At 39.5% G+C, this 24979-nt stretch overlaps 1 protein-coding gene across 29 annotated transcripts in view; it reads left to right on the top strand.

Moving 5' to 3' along the window:
• Positions 1-24979, top strand: part of ARPP21 (cAMP regulated phosphoprotein 21) — a 290359-nt gene that overhangs the window by 244927 nt on the left and 20453 nt on the right. For all 29 annotated transcript variants that reach the window (XM_058830258.1, XM_058830264.1, XM_058830267.1 and 26 more), the window contains 2 exons: positions 1141-1404; positions 8805-8931. In XM_058830258.1, the coding sequence (XP_058686241.1) occupies positions 1141-1404; positions 8805-8931 (391 nt within the window). The remainder of the gene's footprint in view (positions 1-1140; positions 1405-8804; positions 8932-24979) is intronic.

Raw genomic sequence — 24979 nt, 5'->3', positions numbered from 1 at the left:
TGTCAGTAGTGTTTAAAACATTGATCCACGACCTCTGCTCTCAGTTGGGAGGGTGAGTCTCTGTATTTGAGGGTGAGTTCCAGCAGTGCTTTCTACAAGCAAACTTTTTATTTTGTTTTGTTTCATTCTGAACACATTTTGAAGTTTCTGGATATTAAACGCATTGTGCAGGATGGTTCTGGAGAATAAATACCAAAGGGCTGCTAACAATATTAAGAGGCTTCTTTTAAAAAACATTTTTATGGTGCTTAGTTCCTATCAGTAATTGGTGTATTAGCACACGATGGAGCTTTATGTTGAGTATTTAAAGTTCTTACAATATGAGCACAAATGAAGACGCCTAGAACCACACCCACACGTGTAAATCTTTGACCTTCACAGAATAACCTTGAAAGCATTCAATAGTATGAATCTTTTTGCAAGAATGAGCAGATACAGTTCAGAATGCCTGTATTATTACTAGCATTTAATGGAACTTAGGTCCATTGACTTTATATGGTACGTTTATTTTAGCACAGATTTATTTTTTTTCTTTCCCCCTTCAATCAAATATAGAACTTGTTTCTCTCCAACACATAATAAAAGGCCTTGAAGTAGCAACATTAGGCTTAGGATTTTTTTTTACTTTCTCTGTGTTTACAACCTTATAATTTCAAAGCAGTCCATAAAGGGAAAGATCTGCAACTGAATCCTACTGAATTCCTCTTGGGATCAATTTGAAACACAGGTGAAATTACCAGCATGCGTTTGGCTGACAAATTCTGTGTTTGAGGATAGAGGTATCCATAACATTAATTTCATGCCCTTTACATTTAAAATGTCTTCTTTTGAACACTGTAAAGTTCACTTGTCATTTTGGAATTAAAGGTGAGGGTGGCAGGGGAAGAACCAAAAGAACTCGCTTTTTTGCCAAATGATGCCATTCACCTTGCAGTCTGGAAGTCTTTGTCAAAGCATTTATAGCGATTTTCATTTTAATTGCCTCCATTTTTGTAGATATCCTCGCAAAGTTTGGCATGGCTTGGAGCTGAGTGATTCCTTTCCCCCCCCTCACGCTCTGAACCTATTTTGTTTTGCTAATCCATGTGCCTGCTGCAGGCATCATGTCTATATCCTCTCCTCCTGCCTTCTGCCCCGCAGCGAGATGACATGACAGCGCAGTTTAACCAGATGAGCTTAAGTCGTCAATCATCAGGAGACAACCCCGAGTCGCCCTCTGGCCCCGTGTACCCCTCGCCGATCCTGCAGCAGCCTGCCCAGCAGACAGGTTACATCATGGCCTCCCCAAGCCAGCAGCTTCCCCCAGGAGGCTTCACGGGTTCAGGACCCCCGGTGTCCCAGCAGGTGCTGCAGCCGCCGCCGCCGCCCCAGGGCTTCGTGCAACAGCCACCGCCACCTGCTCAGGTAGGCAAAACCTTCCCTGCCACTTCAGCTCCGCGCCCTTTGCAACATCAGGAAGGGAATAGAAATTCCAGATATGGTTTATTTTTCCCCTGGTAAAAGTCTAGCAGATCTTTAGGCAGCAGGATACTTGCAAAGCCTCTATCGTTCCCTGGGTTTCATCAGCTCCTTCCCTCTCCTCAAAATGTTTTCTGAACATATGTTCGTACTCCGTGACACATCTGCACATGAATATGAAGGAGGAGGGTGAGTAAATGCCCACACTCCTTTTTCCCTGTGCATGTACTGAAAGAGCAAAAAGCACATCAGCCCAGGTAGTCGTTAATCATATTTAATTGACTTGAACATGTGAGGTGTCACAGATCAGTAATTTTAACTGTCTTCCTGAAGACTGATTATGTTTTACTGTTCACTACCAAACATCTCTGCTTGTCTCCTGGGTACCTTTACAGAATATTGAAAGTGATTACTGTCAAAAAGTAAAATGCACAGATGACTTTCTGGCCAATTTTCAAGGCATACACATTAAAAAGACAAATTTCTTTATCCAATTATAAATAACTTCATTTAAATTCTACTTTAAATGGTATTAATAGCATTTCTCTTGTTTCCATTTTATCCTTTGGAAGAAAAAAATGCAAAAATAAAGTAGAAAACTTTACAATTTCTTTTAATATAACATTATTGTAAACCGAATTGGAAGGGGTTGGTTTTTGCTTACTTCTTCTCACTGAAAATCTCCACTTGTGTTTATTAATGGAATTTGTTATTGACATAGGAATGAAGAATTTTTACTGTTACAGTGCTTTAAGTGGGCTAAGGATCTAGTTAATTAGATCACTAATTAACAATAAAAGAAATCTGAAGATTACTGGATGCTGATATCCCATAGAGAACCATGCAATCCATATTTTCCGTGGTTAAAAAATATGTAGCTTTGTTTTCTGAAAGAAGACTTGACAAAAACAAGTTTGAAGGTGTTGAAGTTCAATATAATGTGATTTCTTTTACAAAAAATTGAAAATATTGCTAGAAAAGTATTGGTAGGAAAATATTTCACAGTTTGCCAAATGTAGCAGGCTTGTTGCTGTTTAAAATTTGGGGGAAAAGAGTATCCTAATGAGCAAAATTCCTGGATGAATCCATCTTCCTATCTAGATTGTGTCTCCTAAGTAGAGGCTGTCCAGGCTTTAGTCCTCATGTACAACCTCCAGGTGCCCCCAGTGTTTACCAGCATCATTTAGTCCAACCTCAGGACACTTGTAGTGACCCAGGGAAATGTGAGCACCTCTGTTCTACAGGCTGCTACCACAGCAGGCACTGATGTTTCCCAGCTCTGCCAGCCAGGGTTTGCTGTGGGAGCTGAATGGGCTGCAGGATGGTGCTGCCTGTCCTGACAGGGACCCTACATCACTCCTCACCCCTTCGGGTGAGGCCAGATGTTCAGCTCGCCCTGGGGTCCCTGCTAGACCTGCCTTGGTTGGTGTTGCATGGGCTGCTTTGGGTGGGTTTGCCCACTGTAAGACCAGTACAGTGCTGGTGTGTCTAATGGTCACTGTGTCTCTGTCCATAACCCAGCAGCTTTCCTCCTATATTTTAACAAAGTGGAAAGTTACTGACAGCAGAAAAATATTTTTTGGCTTTGCAAACTTCAGTTATTCACCGAGGAATGGTTTTTCCCTGGGGGGAGATGTAGAAAGGTGAGAAATTCAATGCTGTAAGCTTCCTCTGGTTCTGCAGATAACATCCATCTCCAGCTTGTTGCTGTTCCAAAAAATCCTCGTCAGATACCTGTTGTAGAGGCCACGGCAGGGTTTAGTGCCTGCTGCCCATGCCCCTCTCCCTTGAAAACATAGTGGCCTTGGTCTGCCAGAAGGGAGAGGGAAACCACTCTCTGCATCTGCATGCACAGAGCTTCTGATTCACACATCAAGCTTTATCTCATTCACTTCAGTCCTACAAAGTGGTTTGGATACTACATGCAGCACATGGATGGCAAATAGGGGGATCTCTCTTATAAAAAGATAAGAATGAATCCTTGGGAAATAGTAGTTCTTCTGCCCTGAGAGCTTAGCTTTCTGTTCATGGAAGGTTGGTCCCAAATCCTTGTTGTACCCCTGGCACAGCTTCACTGTGGCAATGGCTGTTGTCAGCCTGAGTCAGCTGTTGTTACTTTTTGGGGCTTGATGTAATAGTAAGGCTGCTCTCAGACACCATAGGTGGTCTGAGGCAGGCTCTGGGAAAAAGAGAAAGCAATAAAGATGGTAATGGAAGCAAAACATTATGTGATGCATTAATCAATGGAGTGCAATCAATGTAAAAGCATTTTTATATCTTAAATGTTGCTATTGAATTTATACCAGTATAAAAAAGGCATGACTTTAATGGCTAATTAGTTCCTGTAAATGCACTGCTGATAAGGTTGGCTGTGATACCCTTGCATGCTATTGGAAAATAGCAGTGAAAACTTGGGTGGAGATCATGTGAGTATGATCATTTCCTTTAGGAGCTGAAAGGAGGAGAAAGAAATGCTTCAAGCCTACACACCCAATGGTACTGCATTTAAATCACTAGCTTTGCTATTAAAGTTCAGTTAAATGTGGGTCTACAGCTGCTCTCCAAGATTCTTTCTCTCAGTCTGTATTAAAGCAGAAGCAGACTGAGTTTGAAATGACAAGCCTAAGAGGTGGTGAAAGAAACCTTTGGGTTTCTTTTTTGCTTCTCTTTTCACCACAGGTATTCCCCAGCTTGACAATAAAGTCATCATTTAATAAACTGAAAATAAGAATTTCTCTTTGTTCAGCCAGTAAGGAAAACCAAACAAACAAAAAACAAACAAACAAAAATAAAAACAATCCTAAAATCCAAAAAAACAACCCAAATTCCAACCGTTACCTGTGGTTTTCTGAATGGGATTTTTAGCAGCAAATGCCTGTTTGCTTTCCATCATGAATATCAAACATATATATCTTTGCTTTCTTTATTTTCAATTTTCTTCTCTTTCTCATAGTTTTTCTGTAGCATTAATGGACCAAACACTTTATCAAGAGTCCACATTGTGCTTTGTAGTACTTTATCAATGGCACCTGTCGTTGCCTCTGCAAATGAAGAAGTGGAAAAAATGTGAATATTATGTCAGTGGGAAAGGATATCCTCCCTTAAAAGTTATTTTCACCTCTTACTTAGTCTTTCTGGAAGGTATACTGGCAAAATGATATCCAAAAGTGAGATGGCATGAATTCTTGGAGAGGCCTGGAGATGTAATTTACATGTTGAAGGATTTTTCACCTGAATTAATTTTGTGTCATCATTAATTTTATGTCATCTTTAATCATCTGTCTCTTTGCAGAAGCCTTCTCCTTGAGAGTCTGTAATCACCCTAAGACAAAATCTTTATTCATAGCATATCTCCTCTAGGAAGCTTGTTATGAAGAAGGCTGGGGAGTCACTGCAAATGAGCAGGGCTTTCCTTGATGATCTTTGAAAATTATATTAGAGGACATCTTACAAGGCATTACTTTTTGTTACCTGCTAGTGAATTTATTATGGAGGAGGCAGGGAGGAAGAGAAAAGACCTTGAAGAATGACTGATCCCTGTCAGTTAGATATTGGGAAGAAATGGCACCTTCACGTTTCTGTGCATCACTGGGGTTTCTCTTGTCTTCTTCACTCCCATTTATGTGCCTGTATCAATTGTGTTAGCAGTGGTGTCAGCATCTGGCTGAAGGTGCTAGTCCAAACTTTTCTGGGTATCAGCAGTGTTAAGACAAGGTAGAGTACCTGTCTGATGTCTGAATCAAGCTGTAAGCCAGTAGGGAGGCAGTTTATGGAAGTAAAATCATCCTGAAGTGTGTGTGGACTCCTGTTCCTGCCACGAGGAAATAATCAACGTAACAGTGAATTTCATGGGTGCTGCTGGAGAGCAGCCAGAGAGACACCCAGCCTCCTAACGGGTTCCAGACTATATGTGGACAGGACAAGGCAGAAAGCTAATGCGGCACTGAGTCTCTGTACATCATCTAGGGACAAAGCACATTAGAAAGAGGAAAAAGTAATGTCTGACTGTGCCAGTTTATGAGTGTCTCTGAAGTGACACACCTAGTCCTGTTACAATTTAAGTTAAAGTGTTGTGTAGGAGGGAAAAACTAGAATGCAGTGGAATGGTCAGTCTACAAACAAGGTAATTACTAAAAATCATACTAAAAGTTATTTTTCACAGTGTCAAAGAGTAAGATCAAAAAACTATGCTTTTAGACTAAAGAAGGTGACATTTATTTAGGTTAGGGTCTTAGAAGCGCATTTTTTTGGTACATTTATTTTATTTTTAGGGTGACCATTGGCATGCCTGTTAGTGCTACGGAAACCTTCTGGTCCTGTAAATAAAATGTTTTACAAGAAAAAGGTTGAAGGTTAGGTTGGGCATTTCACATGGGAATGCAACTAAAGTATAATTTGGCATGTTGTTTGTCTGCTAAAGAGATGTAATGTTTTCTTGTTGAAGAGTACATAAGTAAATGTTTTAGTAACACTGATGTGGTGAGAAACAAAAAAATTCAAGAGGATCAGAGTAGACGATGTAAGTGATACTTGTTATCTCTGATCTCTCTAATTCCAGTGTTCACCAAAGTAGAATCAGAAAGGAAAAATAACATTTCAGCTACTGACACAGAGATGTGTCAAGATAAATGGAATGGATCCTTCCAATCCCCTCAAGCATAGAAGAACTATTTTAGACCATGTCTATATTTTACATCAAACCCTTCTTTTAGTGTGTGAGCTTTAAAAAAAACAACTGATCCCCCCACCAAACAAAAAATTAACAAACAAAACCAACAAAAAATACACATACAGAAAACCAAAACAACAAAACCTACCAAAAGCCAAACCTTTTGTTTTCATGTTGTGTGTGTGTGACTGTCGAATTCTTCCATTAATCTTTATAAGTGAAATATTTTTTTTTTTACCCTGCTACTACTAACCATTTTTTCATGCTGATAGATTGCACTCTCATAAACTTTTAAGTGGGTTGCATAACAAATGTACTCCAATGAATTGATAAAATGAGAACAAGGGAGACAACCCTTTGACTAATGCTGAGGATTTATATGTGTGGTAAAAATAAATAAGTGGATGCTTCAGTTTATATATTTGTGCTCAGCATGTTTAACTATAAACCTGACTTCAAAACAGATTCTTCAGGTTATGTTTTAAGGTTAATACCTACAGAATCATCTCCCAAGAGATAATTCTCATTATTCTCAATGTTCATGTATTTTTAAATATCTTGGTGCTTGTCTGCAATGGAAAATGAGGAAGTTTAGGACAGATCAAATAAATCCTTTAAGTGAGATTAAGCTGCTGGCAGGAAAGTTATAGTATTTCCACAGTTTAATATTCTTCAGTTTGTGGAATATGTTAATAGAAAAAAAAGAATATTTGAAAGAATGTTGGTTCTGTTCCCCCTGCTCCAAGGCTGGTAAGCTATTTGCATTAACTTGACTTAGAGTGGGCCTCCTCATTTCTTTCAAGCCTCCTGTAGTGGAGTGTTGCTGAGAACAATCTGCTGTCCACAAGATGAGTTTATCACACTAAACTTTCCTTATCCATAGTTTCTACTGCTTAAAGCATGCTTTTAAACATGTGGGTCCACTTTCCTATTCCTTGTGGCTTTTCTTTGCAGAGAAACAAATTCTTAGTGGTGGTGTCCATTCTACAAAGGCATTCTGTTGGTTTTTTTTACATTAGTCACAAAATAAATGGCTTGAGGGCAGGCTGTAGCCATTAGGTGTCAATTGGTATTATCTGGAGGCTTTCAACGTTTTTCAGTCAAAATCTTGTTGTTCTCATACTTTTTTGAATCAGGCTTATACAAGCAGAGAGACAGGGAAGAAATTCAATTGCTTGAAAAGAAAATTAATAGACCTTGAAGAATGAATGGTGTTTAGCCTCTTGATTGACAGATGCTGTTGACTGTCAGTCGATCTGTAGGATTAACTTCACCAACACCACCCAGTCCAGCTTTGTTAATCTTAATTCTTCTCCCACCACAGTTACACATTCAGTAGGCTTCTACTTGCCCAAGTAGCAATCCATGGCCTATTCTTGCCTAGTCTTTTGTGTCTGTGCCATTTTTTTTCCTCATCTGGGATTGGAAATTTTCCAAGGAAATTCTAACTACTGTCCTAGCAGTCTTGTCTCTGTCTCTGCTAACTTTATGGGTGATCAAGTTGAATGATCCGTATCAGGAATATTTCTTCCATGTAAATAAAAGTGGCAAAAGTAGTTCTTGCTTTTGCATGAAAAAATAAAAGCATTTGGTCTGACTGTGCATATGTCTACGTAGGATAAATGCCATGCACAAAGTGAGAAAAAAATTGTATGATTTATTAAGAAATGCTGACAGCTGTGGCAGAAGTTGCGAGAGAAGCAATGTTCTCCCAAGCCTGTGTCTCTTGCAGTCTGTTCATACCATACATTGCCAAACTCTATCAGATGCCTACAGTATCCCTGACAGCTGAAAATGAAAAATTTTGAGTGCTTTGAACTTGTGAAGGGTCAGTTGAAAACTGTTTAGCTCAAATGTCTCAGTAACAGTGGTGTAGCATGTATAGGAAAAATCTTTTGCTCCAGTCACCCTCAAAATTTCATGTTCACCTGTCTGATAAGGAGATGTAGTACACGCTTCTCTATAATGACAATAATAATAGGAAAAAAAAGAGGCACATCTAGCAGAACTGATGCCTACCCTCAGCTCCTGCAAGAAAACAGCTATGATTGTTTTCTGAACTGTTATTGTTTTCACACCAAAAGAAAGAAAGGCTTTAGAGGGAAATGTTCATGTTAGGAGGGTTGTACCTGTTAAACAGAAGCATCAGTCTGATAATTTCCTTACAAGTGCACACACTCCATGTTGCTCTTCACCTTGTTTCTACATATTTGTACTCTAGGCCACTCCTTGCTTTGACTGGACCATTTTCTCCAGAGCTCCTTTAGTGGTTCAACATGTATGCAGCAGTCTGTATGTATTATGTTGATACAGAAGGTGTTGTTTGCAGCCATTTTTCTGCAGCTTTTGATATTTTACTGTGATAAAATGTTATTGTGATATTTTTTCTTTGGTATATGCATGTAGCTTTTTATGAATCCTATATGTTTTTTTCTCTTTCAATTAATTTTTTTTTTCCTATTTCTTAACGTATCTGAAAATAAATGTGAGCACTGATAGCCCTTTTTCTAGCACAGCTGAAAGCAAGCAGCGACTCTTGAAGAGACAGGAGGCAAACCTCTTCTCTTGATTGCTGTTACCACTAATATGCTTGACTTGAACTCCTGCTCCCCCTTCCTGCTTTGTTCCATTTTATGAATCTTTGATCTCTAGAGTTTACTGTTCTCTTTCTTTGCAGATGCCAGTGTATTACTACCCATCTGGTCAGTACCCTACCTCAACAACTCAGCAGTACAGACCCATTGCCTCAGTTCAGTACAACGCACAGCGGAGTCAACAGATCCCCCAGACTGCCCAGCAAGCAGGTATGTACATCTGGTACTCGTTCCTTCAGCTGCTCGCAGTGCCTTTGCAGGTGAAACCTGGTGGTTGTGCTCTAATTGAACAGCAGAGGGGAAAGCCGGTTGCTGTTCTTTTGAAAATAGGGTGAAAATTACAAATTGAGAAACCTTTCGCTTGTACGTCCCAAGCGATGGAAGAGCAGGGGTTGCATCCTGCATCCCTGCCGTCCTGCATGCCGTGCTGCTGCATCCTCAGTGTCCATGCTGCAAGTGGCTGGGCACGGAGAGAGCTGAGAGGCAGCTGGTGTGAGCAGTCACCCTGCACGTTCAAGCCAACCACCGTGGCTGCCCTCCGTCACGGAAACTCCTCGAGTGTTTGTATCACCCTAGGTGGCGGACAGGTCTGCAGGGCTGCGGAAGGGGCCGGTTGTGCTCCACCACCTCGTGCTGTCCCTGGGCTGGGGAGCAGCAAGGCTGTGTGTTTGGTGGCCGTCGGGAGCGGCCGCCCGCAGCGCCGTGCGGCTGGAAGGGGGGCCGTTACACTGTAAGAGAGTGAGTAGCAGGTCTCACAGTGAACCGGTCTCTTTTCCTGCTGTGTCATGCCACTCCGGATGACTCCAGAGTAAGAGGGGCAGAGGAGGGAGAGCTGGGCTGGTGCGTGTTGGGAGAGAGCAGGAATTATGGTTGGCAAGGAGTTGTCGCGTTTCAAGGGAATAAACAATTCTGGTGTTTGAGATTTATTTTTATTTTTTTTTTTTATTTATTTTCTGTCTGTTTCTTTAGTGCACACCTTCCCTCACAGGGTGTCTCAAAAAAGCTACTCCAGGCATAGGGGGAGGAGGCGGAGGGGTGGGTTTTGTTTTTCCAGACATGCCAGGTAGAACAAAGCATTCATCATTCGATCTCAGTTTGGCAGAAACCCTTTAGAATGGCAAAGCAGGTTCCCTGCAAAAGCCTTGATATGAAAGTCATTTAAGATGCAAGTCAAGAGCCCAGACACGAGATGTGAACAAGACATATGGGGTCATCCAGCTTGTCAACCTATCTCCGTAATGTGACTGCTGGCAATTTTGTTCCACTCTCTCAGGCGCTCAGGGAGACAAAGGCACAGCAAACACAGCTATAACTAAGCAATTCATTACTTTTTTTTATGCTGTTCTGTGTTCTAATAAAATTGGTGACATTTTGGTCGGTGTCAGTGGTGACTGACTGTGTCTGCTTTCATACCTTCATATTGTACATTCCTGAGAGAGAAGAGGGTGAAGTATTGCACAAAGGTCATCTGTCTCTTCTAGCTTCTCCTGCTTGACAGTCTGGTACCATATTTATTATCTCTGTACAGTGGATCCTTGAAACAAAGTGCAAATCAACTTAGATGACATTATCTGGATCTAGTGTGTTATTATAAAACCGTATTTATCAGTTTAATGCTACATCTATAGCCTAGTGGAGATTAATGGTAAGTGATGTGCACAAGAGATGGTCTGAAGTATGAGTGATCTTCTAGAGAAGATCCAGCTCTGTGAAAATCCTAGTTTTAAAGATATATTGTAGCACGGGAACTGTTATGTGTGAGTGCAGACAATGCAGAGATGCAAATGCTAATTTTGTTTCAGTGTTTACTGTATCGTTTTCCTTACATGTTTGGAAAACATGAGTCAAGGAGTTTGTGTAAAATCTCTAGCGCATCAGTCGTTCCCTGCAATTCGCTCTTTCAGCTGCCTGCTCAGTTGGAAGCATTATTTTTATCTCTTGTTTAAAAATGAAAACATTGTGCCTACAGTTTAGACTCCCTGCTGTGGCGATGATTTTAAGTGTTTAGCTATTCTCAGATCTTGAGACATGTCTGAGAACAATTTTGCAAGCTGGTTCATCCCTTTGGCCTCTGATACATCCTCTCCCCTAGTCACGGTCCCAGCGTGTGGTAAGTGTGACAGGAAGCAGATTGTAGTTCCCTACAGGTCTTGTCTTGGAGGTGGTGTAAGAATCGTTCAGATTTATGTTCCACTGCATCTCTTGGTATTTGGGAAACAAATAGCTGTGTATGACCAGAAAATAGCAATGGACAAACAAGTGGTTCAGATTACCGCTGTCCTTCCCACACAGACTTAGGTTCAGATCAGAGCACGAGGAGCCAGAGATAACAAGGGGCCAGAAGAAGAAGGTATGATGGAAAATAGTGAAACAGAGTGTAGTACGGGAGTGCTGAGGATGGGAAGGGTGAACAGATGGGAAGGAGGCAGATGAGAAGATGATTTCTGAAATGGTTTCCCCAAAGACCTCGCATCACTTGCTGCTGCTTTGGTGAGAGGACAGCTGCAGGCAGGCCTGTGGGAGCCTGGCTGGCTGCCTGGACCTGCCGGCTGGCTCCTACGGCAGGGTGAGCAAGGAGGCGACCTCAGCCTGGCAGCTCAGGAAATATTTCATTAAAATTAAGTTTGCCTGCCTGCAGGAACTTTTGGAAGCCCTCAAAGCAACAACAAGGAGTTCAGATCCTATTTCCCCTACTTTGGGATGCAGAGGTCAAAGTTTGATCCAATATTGGCAATTTGTTTTCATTTTTGTTAGAAAAGGTCTCTTCTGGATGAAGCAGTGTTGATGTCTTTTACAGCAGACAGCCAAAGTAAAATGTCTGCACAGCATCTGTGGTGGCTGAGGGAGCCTGTACTCTCTCGTGGCTTTGGAAGGAGAGCAGTATTGACTTAAAATGGTTCCAGGGCAGAAAAAAGGATGAGCTCACCTAAAATTAGATTAGAGCTCTGGCAGCAATAAATCATTTGGAGAGAAGGCTGAAAACATTTTGTGTGTTTATTTACCTTTTTTTTTTTTTTATTTGCATACGTGCTGGCTTATGTGAGAACCTAAGTGACCCATTTCTGGCAGAAGCCTTGAACAAACAGTGTCCTCCATGACGATTTTTGTACAAATGTCTGCCATTTGAATTATGTTCATTTCTGTTCAAGCCAAAATGTGGTATCACTGTAAACAGAAATACTTCTGTTTCACTCATGCCATTGTTGCTCTTCTTCATTATGCTTTTTCTGCATCATTTTTGTGTTCAGAGCTGTTCAGTGCAAAGTTTTTCAGTGTTGCCACTGGGTGGGGCCAGGGTTGAGCTGTTGTCTGTCACACCATGGCATATGAAGGATGTCATAGGTGGATTCTTAAGGTGTGTTTAGGCAGGTATTCTCAAAAACAAGGTGCTCATTTTTCAAACTGTTTGGGTATGCTGCTGTTATCTATTTCTGCACTCTGTAACAGGTGAAACTGTGAAGTGCCCAGTTTTCTAAGCACCTGGAAGAAAATACTATTTCTGTATTTGCATCTAGCAGTACTCTGTGAATTAGATATCTAACATCATCAGTATTTCATTCTTCAGTAATTATCTCTATTTTGATAGACTGATCCTAGTTACTGTCTGAGTAGAAAAATAGAGATGTATTGCTGATAAATCAGTAATTATTTCTATTTCCTCATGATAGAAGAAGTCAGCAATGTGTTATTTTCTATCTGTGCCTCTATTTTCTTCCATTTTAGCAAATGCTCAGCACTTAGAGGATTTTTCATCTCTGAAGTGCTTCATAAGTATGAGCAGGATAAATACATAAGTATTATCTTTGGATATGCAACTGTTCTTATTGCTGTTCACAAATGAACAAGCTGCAACAAATTATTTTTTTTTCTTCTTTGGCTCATTGTTGTATGTTTGCCTCATGTTCCAGATAATTTCAGAGCGCAACAGAAATTTTATGGATAAAATAATATTTATCTTCTTGCTTGGGCCTAGTTCTAAGAGGCTGTTAGCTTGATTTATCACGCAGTTGTAAGGTAAAAGTCTGTGAAGTGTTTTGCATCAGCAATGAAATAATCCTTTGAGAAGATTAAAGCTAAGATCTATAGTACTTTGATAGTAAGTTTTCCTGCCAAAAGTTTACACTATATTATTTCCAGAAAAAATAAGATGCTATTTGACATAATTTGTTGTTCTGTAATCCTGGCAATTAATGTAATGATTTTAGGATTTCTCATACATTCAATAATCAACAAATAACACTATTACAACCTATTTCAGGGCCCAGATATCATGGGAAGCCTCAGAGAGCATAGGAAATTTCTCTATCATTTTTCTAAAAGCAATATATTTGTTTGTGTAGAGTAGGAAAAGAAAGTTCTTTTGTGAGGGAAGTATATATCTGCATAGTCTGAATGTACAGTCCCTTCTTAATCAGTATTCATGGGCCTTCTGTAAACAGTAAGGGTTTGTCTTGAAGAAAAGGTTTCTTATGGAGAACAGTATTATAAGCCTTTGCAGCTTTCATTGAAGTAGAAGAGGTGATTGTCTCTTTAATGCATCTCTGAAACAAATTATAAGTTAAGACAAAATGTACTTTAACAGAGTCCATAAATTTGTTTAGGTAGGAATCAGAGTCAAATAGACAATGAAATACTGAATTTTTGCTTAATTTAATCATTTCAGTGTCAGCATAATTGAAGAGTGTTAACTTCAAGCCTCTTTCATCCTCTTTGTCTTCTGAAAGCATTTGTCACTATAAACTGATACTTAGTGGGGAAAAAAAATGGGGGAAGGGAAATGTGCAGTACTAAAAAAAAATTGTTTTGTTATCATGGTCATTAGAGAACCTTATAAAGAAAGATTGCTGCTTTCTACCTTCATTAGCAACCTGACAGGAGCTCATGGTCCATGATGGATTTGTTTGCATAATTCTGTCTATAATTTCTCTGCTTATATAAACATAAACAACTTCAATTTTTAAGTATCTAATTATCTGAAGAAACTATTTCTCTAACAGTAATTGCTTACTGCACTATTGAAACAGATTTGTATGGAAGGTGTCCATCTGTGTTCAGTGCTGTTTTTTTCAGCAGATACTGCTGCTGCTAAAAAGCATTGCAAGAGCAGTGCATCTCATTTTCACAGAGGCTTGAGAGGAATGGGAGGGACAGGGCCCTACTTTTCTGGATACTTAAGTGTAATGCTAAGCTCATTAATATTGATGGAAGGCTTGGAAATGTAAAAGAATTCTGCGAAATAGTAGGACCAGCTCAAGAAGGAGTTTGCAGAAATTTCAATTGGACTAAGTTCAAAACTCTGATCTTGAAGCGATCCACAATGATATTATTAGTTTTTGTTCAAGTATTTTATGTTTAAATTGTCCAGAAGCTTAGAGCTTTACCTACAAGCACGCTTCCATTTAGACAGGATGTCTCAGCCCATGCTACCTGAAGATTTGTGCTCTGGATTTCATTCTTCCTTCTGCCTGAGGAGGATGCTGTGACTGAATAGTTAATTCAAGACTTTTTGAGACGCTTCCTGAAAGTCAGGACTGCAGCTAAATTATTTTTTTCAATTTCTAGTCTTAAAAACACTAAATGCTTTTGTCTTCCTGACATTATGCCATAGTGCTGCACCAGTACTGAACCAGCATTCAAGTTTACAGAATATCTGTAATTTAAATTAACAGCAGAACTAATACCATCACACTTCCTACAGCATACCTGACTCTGAAAATTAAAAGGTGAAATCACTTTTGTCAAAAAGCTTTGTTCTTCCTCAAATAACTTGTTTAATTATTCAGCATTCACACCAGGAGAGAGCAAATATTGAGGGAAGAGAACACTGTAGGTTAGGCAGCTAAAATAGTCTTAAGGCAGGCACTTATTTCTGGGTTTTTTTCAAGGTTTCACAAGTTGTATTCAACTTCTCTAATACTAATTAGAATTTAAGCCGTTTCTGACAGCATTTCTAGAGTTTCAGAGTAAAATACAAATTTTTTAATTTTTTTCTAGAGAATGTGTTAGTCTTATTTCAGTTACTGTACAGGAACAACAGAGAGGGAGGATTTCTAATAGCATTGTACAGTAGATAGAACTTCAAAATAGCCTCTGTAAAAATTATAGAGGCCACACAAAAATGAAGGTAACACATGAAGGTATTCAACAGTGTCTACAAATAATCTTTGTGTTTCTGTCTTTTCTTTGCCAAAGAGAATCATACATCATCTCCATTGCTAGTTCTGTGTTGAATCAATGTGCAGCGCTCCCACATCTTCCCACTTTTACAGCACTGAATAATTGAGAGGTTTATGTGGTTTCTATTCTAGCCCTTGAGAGTAAAGGCAGATTTCTTTTTTTTTTTTTTTTTTTTTCCCTTTCTGATACCAATCCTGATACCATTGGTAGAACTAGTGGAACCCTATCATTGACAGAAATGGTAGAAAGTGTTTCTGGAGGGGCAGAGGCCATCTCCAGCTCCGCTTCACAGAGTAGGTCTGTAGACTTTAGGGCTCAGTTCTCTGTAGCTATTCTGCAGATGAAAGCATGCAACAGGATGCAGAAGTAGAGGACTTTTGGGACTCAGCTAATAATGCAAAAATATTCTGAACATACAGCAGAGATCTGCTCTGCGGGAAGGAGAAGCAGGGAGAGCTTTTGCCTCACAGTTGCTATTGATTGAGGATTTAAGAATCAAAGCACACTTTGCAGTTGTAAAACTCCATAAAACAGGATGCATTTTTAGATTGGGATGCAGTAGAAGAATCGTGTGTGAGTATGCTGGAGGAAGGGCCCACAGCGTGTGTTCAGTGTTAGGGCAGAGGAACTCAAGAATGTGTTGCAGTAACTGAAGCAGTGCTCTGCTAACCAGTCCTGATACTTTATGAAGTCCCAGTGTCTTTACCTGAATTTTGTTCAGCCTTTGTCATAGGCTCTTACTGTTTTCCTAAACTACCCACAAGAACATCATCCCTCTGCAATTGCAGGGATATTTTTATTTTGGATCACAAACAGTAGTTATATAGAATGTATGAATTTATATAGCAAGTGAGCAATTGTTGAAAGTTCTCCTTTGTTTGTTTGCAAGTGAAATAATGCTGATAGTGTGGGTAGGTGAAGGAGGCAGCCTTTGAGTCTTCCCAAAGAAAGCAGCTGGTTTCCTTAGCAACTGGCAAGGATATGTGATACCCCTCCAAATAGTTCTTCACCTCTTCCTCAGGTCCTGCTCTCTGTTGCAGCTCACTCATTATGCACCAGAGCAGAAAGCATTCCTGCAGCATGAGCTAATTGTAATGCATGAGGGCTGGTAGCTGTCACTGGTATTGAACAGAAAATAAAAAAAATTGAATTTGCTGTCTGAGTGTCTGGTTCTAACAACAGCTTGATTATTTCTGTTATTACTAGTAATACATAGCCCCTGCTGAGGTTTCACTTCCAGTGGGTATCTCTGGCATTTGTCATTATGAATGATAAGGATAAACACAGGTTTTCTTGCTGCAGACCCTGGTGAGGGTTCTTTCCTGCCTGATAGGATGTAGATTGAGGAAGGAAGGAGGTGTTTCTTTATTTGGCCTTGGTTGCCAATCTTATGACTTAGCTGTAAATGCAAGTCATTTTATGTTAATTCACTCCAGAATTGACAAATAGAGCTGCTATTTCTGCCTCTGTTTATGTGTTGGTGGCAAGACATGACTATGACCCAATCAGGAATGTTATTTTCAGGATGTAGACACAAACAAGCAACAATATTCAATATGTTGAACTGCAGTTCCCTGTTCCACAGTGCCCTTTCTTAGGAGTTTGAATCCCTAGTGCAACGAGTAATGGGAAGTTAGATGAGCTTTTACCCCAGTTTCTCTGGAAAGAGCTGAGATTAGAAGTAACTGAGATTAGAAGTACTTCAACACAGATTTTCATTCTCAAGTTTTTACATCTTTAACTTTTACTTTCAATGCAGTTCCCAGGATCCTAGTGTCTTGGTTACAAATGTGGGGTTTTGATTACAAATAGTCATTTGATTACTGTCATGTAAACGCTTAAGGACAAGGAAAGGAAAAGAAGCCAACCTGTGCAGTAACGACTTTTGTGCTGTAGTCATACCAAGGAGCTACAGCTAGTCTTAAAACACCTCTTTGCTAAGAAATATATATATATATATATATGAAGAAATTTTCTTTTTCACTCATACTAAGCAGAGAGCTTGCATCCAAGGCTAATAGAATGTTAAGGCAGCTACCATGGTGGCCATCCAGTTCAGGGCTATTTTCCACCTCTAAAAAGTGTTTCTTAGGTTAGGTAAATCTGAAAAAGAAAGAAAAAGCTTTTACTGTGGCAGCTGTTTATTCATTCACACCTGTAAAAGGATCTGCATCCAAAGCTCCCTCTGAGTGCTGAAAACAGGAAGCGTATTTTTGGTATTGTACATGTAGGATCCCTAAGTGTGTTTTCCTAAATGTTAGTGTCAGGAATAATTCGTGAATTTGCAACTGTTTGAATTTCTTATTGTCTTTATTCTCAGTGTTCCTTAGATTTGCTTATACAATGAAAACCCATAACGATCATGAGACGTCAGTGGACTTTGCCTATAAATAACAGTAATCTTTTCCTTGTTGTAAATAATCTCTTTCTGAAGGTCCTTGGGTGTGTGGCATTGCTAAGGAAAAACAAGATAAAGAAAAAAAAAAAGCAGCCATTTCTAAGCAAGCAAATATTTAGGCTCCATATACATTATCCTTGCTGTTTTTGTCAGTCTGTGTTATCAAAACAATTTATTATGTGCTTCAGCACTGTCCTCAGGGCTTCCAAGTAGCATGCTGGTAAAACAGAACATCTTGAATAGCATCTGCTCAACAGTGCTGCATTTCCAGCTTTCTTTTTGTTGAGAGCTACCTTTCATCAGGTACCGAGTCTGCAGGAGTGCAAAAGACTGGATTTTTACAGGTCCTACAAAGGAACCTCCACAAATAGAATTTTTAAGGTTCCCAAGTACTACTTTATAGAATAAGAAAAAGAGGGGAAATGTATTAAATTATAAGAAGCAATGTGCTACTTGAAAATGATTGCTGGATTAATAGTTTGTATCAAATGGCAATTTTAATTCTCTCTCAATTGGAGAAATAGAAAGCAATTAATCTTCTGTAGCACATTGTGAAAAATAAGGGCTTATACAGAATCTCAGTGAAGCTGTTCCTTCACTTAACCTTGAGCTGGGCAATAAATAATTATAAATGCAGCTACATCTCAAGGCAAAAGTAATTTGGTGAAATAGAATTATCATCTAATGCAAGAATAAGAAATTTGAATTAGGTTTCCTGATGTTCTTTGTTCCAGGAAAGTATGAATTTGATTGTGATTTGCACATAAGAGTGGAGCTGGGTTTTACAAAGTGGATTTTATACCCAAACTATCACTAGATGATTTATATTTCAATGTTGACATAGGCAAATGCTCTTGTGCTCTCTCAGCTATAACTCACATAGGGCCACTGATGAGAGGCCCTGTTTTACAGAGGGAGAAGGTGATGTCTGAGGTGCATGGATCCATTAACATCTGCCAAATAATTTCCTGATCTTCACTAAGGGCACCATAGTGTCAGTACTGCCTTCTACAAAATGTTCAGTGTGTCCGTCATACAAAGTTCCTGTTCCACTGTGGCATGCTGCTGAGGAGACTAAGGATACAACTGAGAGCTGCTTCATCCTGAGCTTCTCTCCTGCCCACAGGGACTTCACAGGACTTCAGCCTTTCCCCCCAGTGCCCCACTGCCATTCCTTACAGCTCCCATGCGTGCCTTGCAGATCCCAAAGCAGTGTTGTTAACCTCGCATCACCTTGGGACTTTCCAGCCAACTCAGTGGAAACTGGTCAGTGAAAGGATCAATGAAGCATATCTGAACGGGTCATCAGTTCATATCATGGAGCAGTGCACAGGGTACTCTGATAAGGAGAGGCAGAGGATGTGAGAGAAAATATATAAATGCAGGAATGAAAAGAGCTGTATCTTTTTAGTGCAGAACCATGCCTCAGCATACTGCTCCAGTAGAGCAATAGGCAGGAGCTGTTCAAGCCCCAGGCTAACTTGATAAAAACGGGAAGCCGTGAGTTTGTTATGTCAGTTTCTGTTCAGGAAGAAAGCATTCCTAAATGTAATAAAGCAAATATTATTCTGCTTTTCTTTGAATTGCTCATTTCTTTTTCCCAGAAATCTTTGCAATATAAGGAAATATAAGTAATTTGTTCCTAGAAAACACGGCTAGCAATGGCAGTGGGTTTGTAGGACATTACTGAGTCTGCACACTAATTCCATGGCGATAATGTATGTCTGGAGTGAACCATATTCATACTTCCAAGGTGGACACTTCACAGTGATAAAGACTCACCTACTCTTACCCATTTTGTCTAGATGTTTGTAGTGTGCTGTGGAGTGTTTACAAACTAAACTGAAGATTTCTTTATTTTATAAAATTTAAATAAATGTGATGTGCAGTTGCCCATACGGTCTTCGTTTCTTCTATGGAAATTTGAGACTAAGGAAATGGCTACAAAGGCTGACATGATATGTAAAAAGTTATGGAACTGAAGAAGGTATGGAATAAAAGTTATGGAACTAACATTTGTACCTTCCCCCCCCCCCCTTTTTTTTTCCCTTTTTTGATGTATTTATTTGTTCCATTGTAAGTAAGGATATAGATGTACAAAGCTAATCAATTTTTATTACGATTTTTGCTCTGGCTATGTGTGGTCTTAAATCAGTTTTCTGGCCGATGTGAAGGAACAATTCAGTTTCCATCTGCTCAATCTACTTGGTCCTGGTTACTACATCGCATAAGTTTAGAGTGGTATTTGGAATGCATTAGGCTGCCATTTTTGCTATAATGTGGCCCAATGTGTATTTATATAGAAAGGTATGATTTATTGGAGAACCAGGTGTGAGCACATGGAAAAACAATTTGTCTTAGAGAGTATTTCTAGATGACTAATAAAATTTTGATTCCAAGTAGGCCATAATTAATCAGCAAGGACTCTTTCCTGAGATTCTTCCTGTAGGTAAATAGACTCAGGACATCCATCAAGTCAAAAGTGTGAGAATGGGGGAACAGCCTGAGTCTCCAGTTAGCAAAGCAGTTGTATTTCTTTGAAGCAATCCCAGCAGGATGATTTGCTGAGTGATTGCAACATTGGCTTTGAAAACAAATCCCGACTTTCTTATTTCTTGTAGGTTTCTTAAACTTTTGATATACTTTTGGTGGCTGCTGCATGCCAAGAAGGTGAACAATGGCACAGAAAATGGGCTGAAAAACTAAAATCTTTCTCTGATTTCCCCTGAAGTGGCCTCACACTTTTTCTTTCATCTTCTTTTCATTATGTTGTGGTGTGCAAGTATATCACTAGTTACTTAGGGAGCTCTAAGCATGCTGAGCTCACTAAGCACAAAAGTAAATGTCAGAAAACTTCTGTTGATTGTCTGTTTTAAAGCAGCTTTGTCACAGTGCTTTCAAAAGCTTTAGGTCTGGAGATGTTTGATCTGGAGATGAAACAAGTAGTAGCCTAGTTTTTATGCTATACTGTACTAATCTGAAAATCTCAGTAAGTTTTGTTAATTGTAAATGTGATTTCACTTGATTTATGTCTGTTTTGTGTTGTGAGAGCTCTGTGATGCTGAGAGGTAGGACTTTCCACTGCACACTATGCTGGCCATGGAGCAGGGGCGGGTATTGATGGATCTGCCATGCAGGTGGTTGATTTTCCTTTAGTAGATGGAAGAATATGTCATTCATCTCCTTATTTAGAAGTATGGGAATTAGAGTTACTCTTTAATACCTAAAAGTGAAAGAACTCCCAGCTATGTTTTGTTTAAGGTAAGGTACATAGAGTGTAATGATTTGAGAATGTATAGGGAAGGTGGAAGCTTCCTGGATGTGGAAAAGGGGGAAAGTTTGGGTGTCCATGACAGGAATCATCTCTCAGAAATACACCTGCTTAATTTGAAAGAGCTGCCTTCCTTTCAAGAATCAGAACTAACTTGCTGGAATGAATCTCAGAAGTCCCAACAGTTAGGTGAGGTCATGCGTGTAGCTTCATAATTGGGTTGTGTTGTAAATGAGGAAAAGCCATCATCAAAATTGTTGTTCAATTCCTTAGGTAAAGGTCATGTGTCATATCTTTCCAGTAGTTTTGAAACTAGGTATAACTTCAGATTAATATTCTAAAAATGCCTGTGAATTGCTTAGGAAACTCCCTTAGTCTTGATGCACAATGAAGATAGTAAAAGCACTGCTTCAGGATTTAGTATATTAGATGAATGTTTATCTTTGCTCAAAAATTGTCTATTTAATCATTTTCTGTTGCTTTCTAGTGTCTAAAGAAGGACAGAATTAAGATGCTGAATCTCTCTTTTTAACATCCAGTTTATCTGAATAGCTGTAATTCCTACAACTCACTGTATCTGTCCCACTAGAAACACACAACCTGTAGACAGCTGGTGTCCTTGGGAAGAATTGTGTTGGGCCCAAGAGCTGTCATTTGTTGAGTGAATGTGGGGTCTTCCTAGGCAGAACTGAGTGATTTTTTTTCCTTAGGAACAGTGAATTTTTCTTGGATCCCAACTGGCCAGCAGCTGATTATTTTTTTAACACCTTTAATATGAATGCTTTGTGATGACCCCAAGATAAGTTTGTGTGGAGGTTTTTTTCCATTTTTTTTTCTTCAGTCTGCCTTTTGTCCATCTGTTTTTTTCCAAACAAAGCTCTTTATATAATTCACAAAAGCCCTACATGTGTGCCTTCTGAGGAGGCATGAGGAGAATGCACTTAGGTACATCTGTTCTCCCCCATGTGGTTAAATAAGGAGGAAAGAAAACTTGTGGCTTCCAGCACCAGTTCTCCCCAGGGCAGGAGGTTAACATTTGACAAGATGACTGCCCTTTTGAAGAGTCCTAGCAAAAGCAGATGCAGATTTCGAGGCTTAATCTTTTGAAATTCACTTTGCCTACTCAGCCTACTTCTCACAGGATTTTCCCCATAGCTCACAAAGGATCCATCTGGAGAAAATTGCTAAGCAATGTTTACCAATCCATCTGTGCTCTTGAATGTCTAGACCTGTGTAAGGGCTGAGGTGAAGTCTTTATAAGCTGTCATGCTGAAAACCATTTTGAAGTCCTCCTGTGGTTTGTAACATAGGAAATGTAAAGATTAGAAATTCTGCTGAGGCGTCTTTCACATTCATTCCAATTCTTCAGCGATTTGTAGGATGAATTCTGTTGTAGTATATATGATTATGAGGTAATTAAATTCTGCATCTCATTGGTATACGCCTATGTCACTGGAATTAAGGTTGTAGGGACTACTTTTGCATTGCCTTTTTTCTGATTTCTGAATATTTAACCTTGCTCCCTAGTGCTCTCTGAGGCCGTTCAGACACAAATGCATCAACCTATATTCCTGTTTTTGAAAGCTGGAAATATGACCTCTAAAGAGAATGCAGCTATAGCCAGGCAATGACAAATTTCTTCCAGTTTTCAATGCTTGATTTTCATTTAAGGGATCTGTTTGTCTCTGTACAGTTGTCATTGTGTGTGGTTTGCTGCAGATTTATTTATCAAGCTTTTTCTTACAGTTCATGCATCCTTAGCTTTAGGAATAATGCAGTTCTTTGCTGAAGTGTCCTTCAGTAGTGAAACTGCTGTGATCACACTGTGGAAGAGCGGGGCTGGCGTGAAGGGAATCTTGGGGAGTATAAGATTTCTCTTTACTTTGGACTTTAACCTTCTGCTGGTGTGAACTGACATTTGGACAGGTGCATCTGCACAGACCATCCTGCACCATCAGAATTCTTATTTGCTTGCAGAGTTGGGAAAGAATGGTGCTGCATACTAAGATATGTGTAGGTTTTTCATCCTGGTTACTTTAACCTTTGGTCTTGAAAAGCAGATTATTATCTACTGAGTTAGAATTGTATTTTGGCAGTACGTTAAAATAGAGCCTTAGCAAAGAGACACCAGTTCCCTTGCCCGAGAAGTAATATTGATTCCAAGAAGATGAAGAAGCTTTTGTCTTCTTGTTACAAAAGATTGTAATATTGACATAACAGAAACTGAAAAATTGAACAAAACATAGTGGGAAGTTCTCCTTACATCTGAAGGACAACACTGCAAAAAGATGCTTTATAGTCACTAGGCTGTAAAAGTATGCAGCAAAATACTCTCAGCTTTTATACTGTATTTACCTTTTATGACAGCTTTCCAGAACCACTATCTTAGGTCTGGGAATCCTGCTGCTGTTTCCCTTGGAGACCTAAGGAACCTGACGTGTATGGAGCACTTCTAGTCTTTGTGTTGTTTGTGTTGCTGAGCCCACAAATAAAGCCATGGCTAGGATATTATTGAATACCTAGTAAAAGTGAAGGGGGTGGTGGGCACAGTATATCTCAGCAAGTTTCAGAGATGGCATTCTCGCCTTTCGTTTTGATGGTGCTTTCTGTGGAATCTTTCCTTGCAAAGAGAATAATGAAATCATAAGTCCATCACACTGTTAAAAGACGCTGGGTTTTGTTCTGTAATGAGATCTCGGAGGCCCAGGACACCATTCCTGCTCTCCCTTTGGAAGAAAAATGAACTGCAGCTGCAGCAGCTTGGCTGGCTGCTGTGGCCAAAGAGGCTGGGAAGCTGTCAGAGGAGTTGGAGATGGAGCAATAGGTTTCCAGTAGATTTGGCTCTTTAGACAAAATAACATCTGTGCCCATACAGAGAAGTTATCCTTCCAGGGAAGTGTCCTGAAAGACATTTCAAAGACTGCAACATAGAAATGGGTTTTTGGGAAGAAAGTAGATTTGGAACATATTTAAGAGTAAAATCTTCAGGGAACAGGGGATAAAGTTAATGTTTTCTGGGTCAGAGTATGTGGGAGGAATATAAATAAACATTTTCTGGTCACTTTTACTATGAGTACTGGAATGCTGTGAGGGTTATTTCATTGCTTCAGGACAGCAAGTCACAAGCAGGGGATGGGACAGGGAGGGGTATTGCTGTTTCTTCTAAACACAACAGGCTATAGCAATGACTGCTGCCTCCTACCCAATTTGCAGTAGAGGGGGAGGGTCCCTCCCCCCCCCCCCCCCTGCTGAGAGGTAAAGTTTATCAGAATATTTATGGTCGTTTGGTAATGCTGCAAACATTCCTTTATTTAAAGTGAAAAACAAGAATCCAAAAGGTATAGACCATAAAAATAAGGGGAGGGGGGAGAACATTCCTTATTACATTTTCTATATCCAAGTTGTTGAAGAAACAAAAATGCTCTTATTCCTCTCCCTTGCTTGAAGTAATCTATTTATGCCTTGTATTTCTTTGAAGTGCTGTAGAAAAAAAACATAATTACATTGTATGAAACTAATTCTTCTATGCTGCATTAAGTTTAAAATAATGTTGAATCCATATTTCCATTAGCAAGCAATGAAAAAGCTATTAAGACTAAGACTTAACACACAATCAGTTCAATTCCTGCAAATGCTTCTACAGAAGCATGGTGCTGCAGAGCTGTAAATAAATGGAAGTGATAGCCTGAAATGTGCTGTAGTATCTGTACTACCCAAAATTTCAATTTAAGAAAAAATGTTTTTTCTTCTAACTATTAGATTAGAGCTACAGGGGAGGGGCAGGTTCAAAGAGGTACCAAGCTCTTCTTTCCTATATGTTTCAGGAAAATTAGTTTTATCACTTTTGCATTTTCTCCAAGCCCCCATCTGTAGAGAAAGCATTTAGCTCATTTGCTTTTAAAATATCAATCCGTGTGTAGGTGTTTTGTACCATTTCAGGTACAGTGTCACTGTGGGTCAATTTTCACCCACAAGCTGTAGGTACAGAAACACAATTCTCAGACATTTGCTGGCATAAACTCCAGAAATGGCCAGCTTCCACTAAAAAGTTACTCACAGACTCATTCTGTGAGTATGCCATATGCCTGAGGTCCTCAGGTTATACACTAATGGTTATCACAGAAATAGGATAGATATTCATTATCACTTCCCAAGGGAGTGTTTTGGGTTAAATAAGTTAAAAATTCCCACCAGACAGAAAGCCTTTGTTAAATGTGCTTTATTTTTTGCAGATGAGCTCATTGCAGTATAACTGCTGATAAACTTCTTTTGATCCGTGGCGAGATGTAACCGCTTTGGCCTAGTCATTAATTCAGGACACAAAGATGTGCTTACTAGTGTGTCAGAATGGGAGGACTGTAATAACTGGAGGCAGATAGAATTTATTAAACTTTGCCTAGCAATATGAGAAA

Source organism: Poecile atricapillus, chromosome 2 (genome assembly GCF_030490865.1).
Source record: "Poecile atricapillus isolate bPoeAtr1 chromosome 2, bPoeAtr1.hap1, whole genome shotgun sequence".
Classification (NCBI taxonomy): domain Eukaryota; kingdom Metazoa; phylum Chordata; class Aves; order Passeriformes; family Paridae; genus Poecile; species Poecile atricapillus.
The sequence above is the reverse complement of the archived record's forward strand: the minus strand, read 5'-3'. Positions and strand labels throughout refer to the sequence as shown.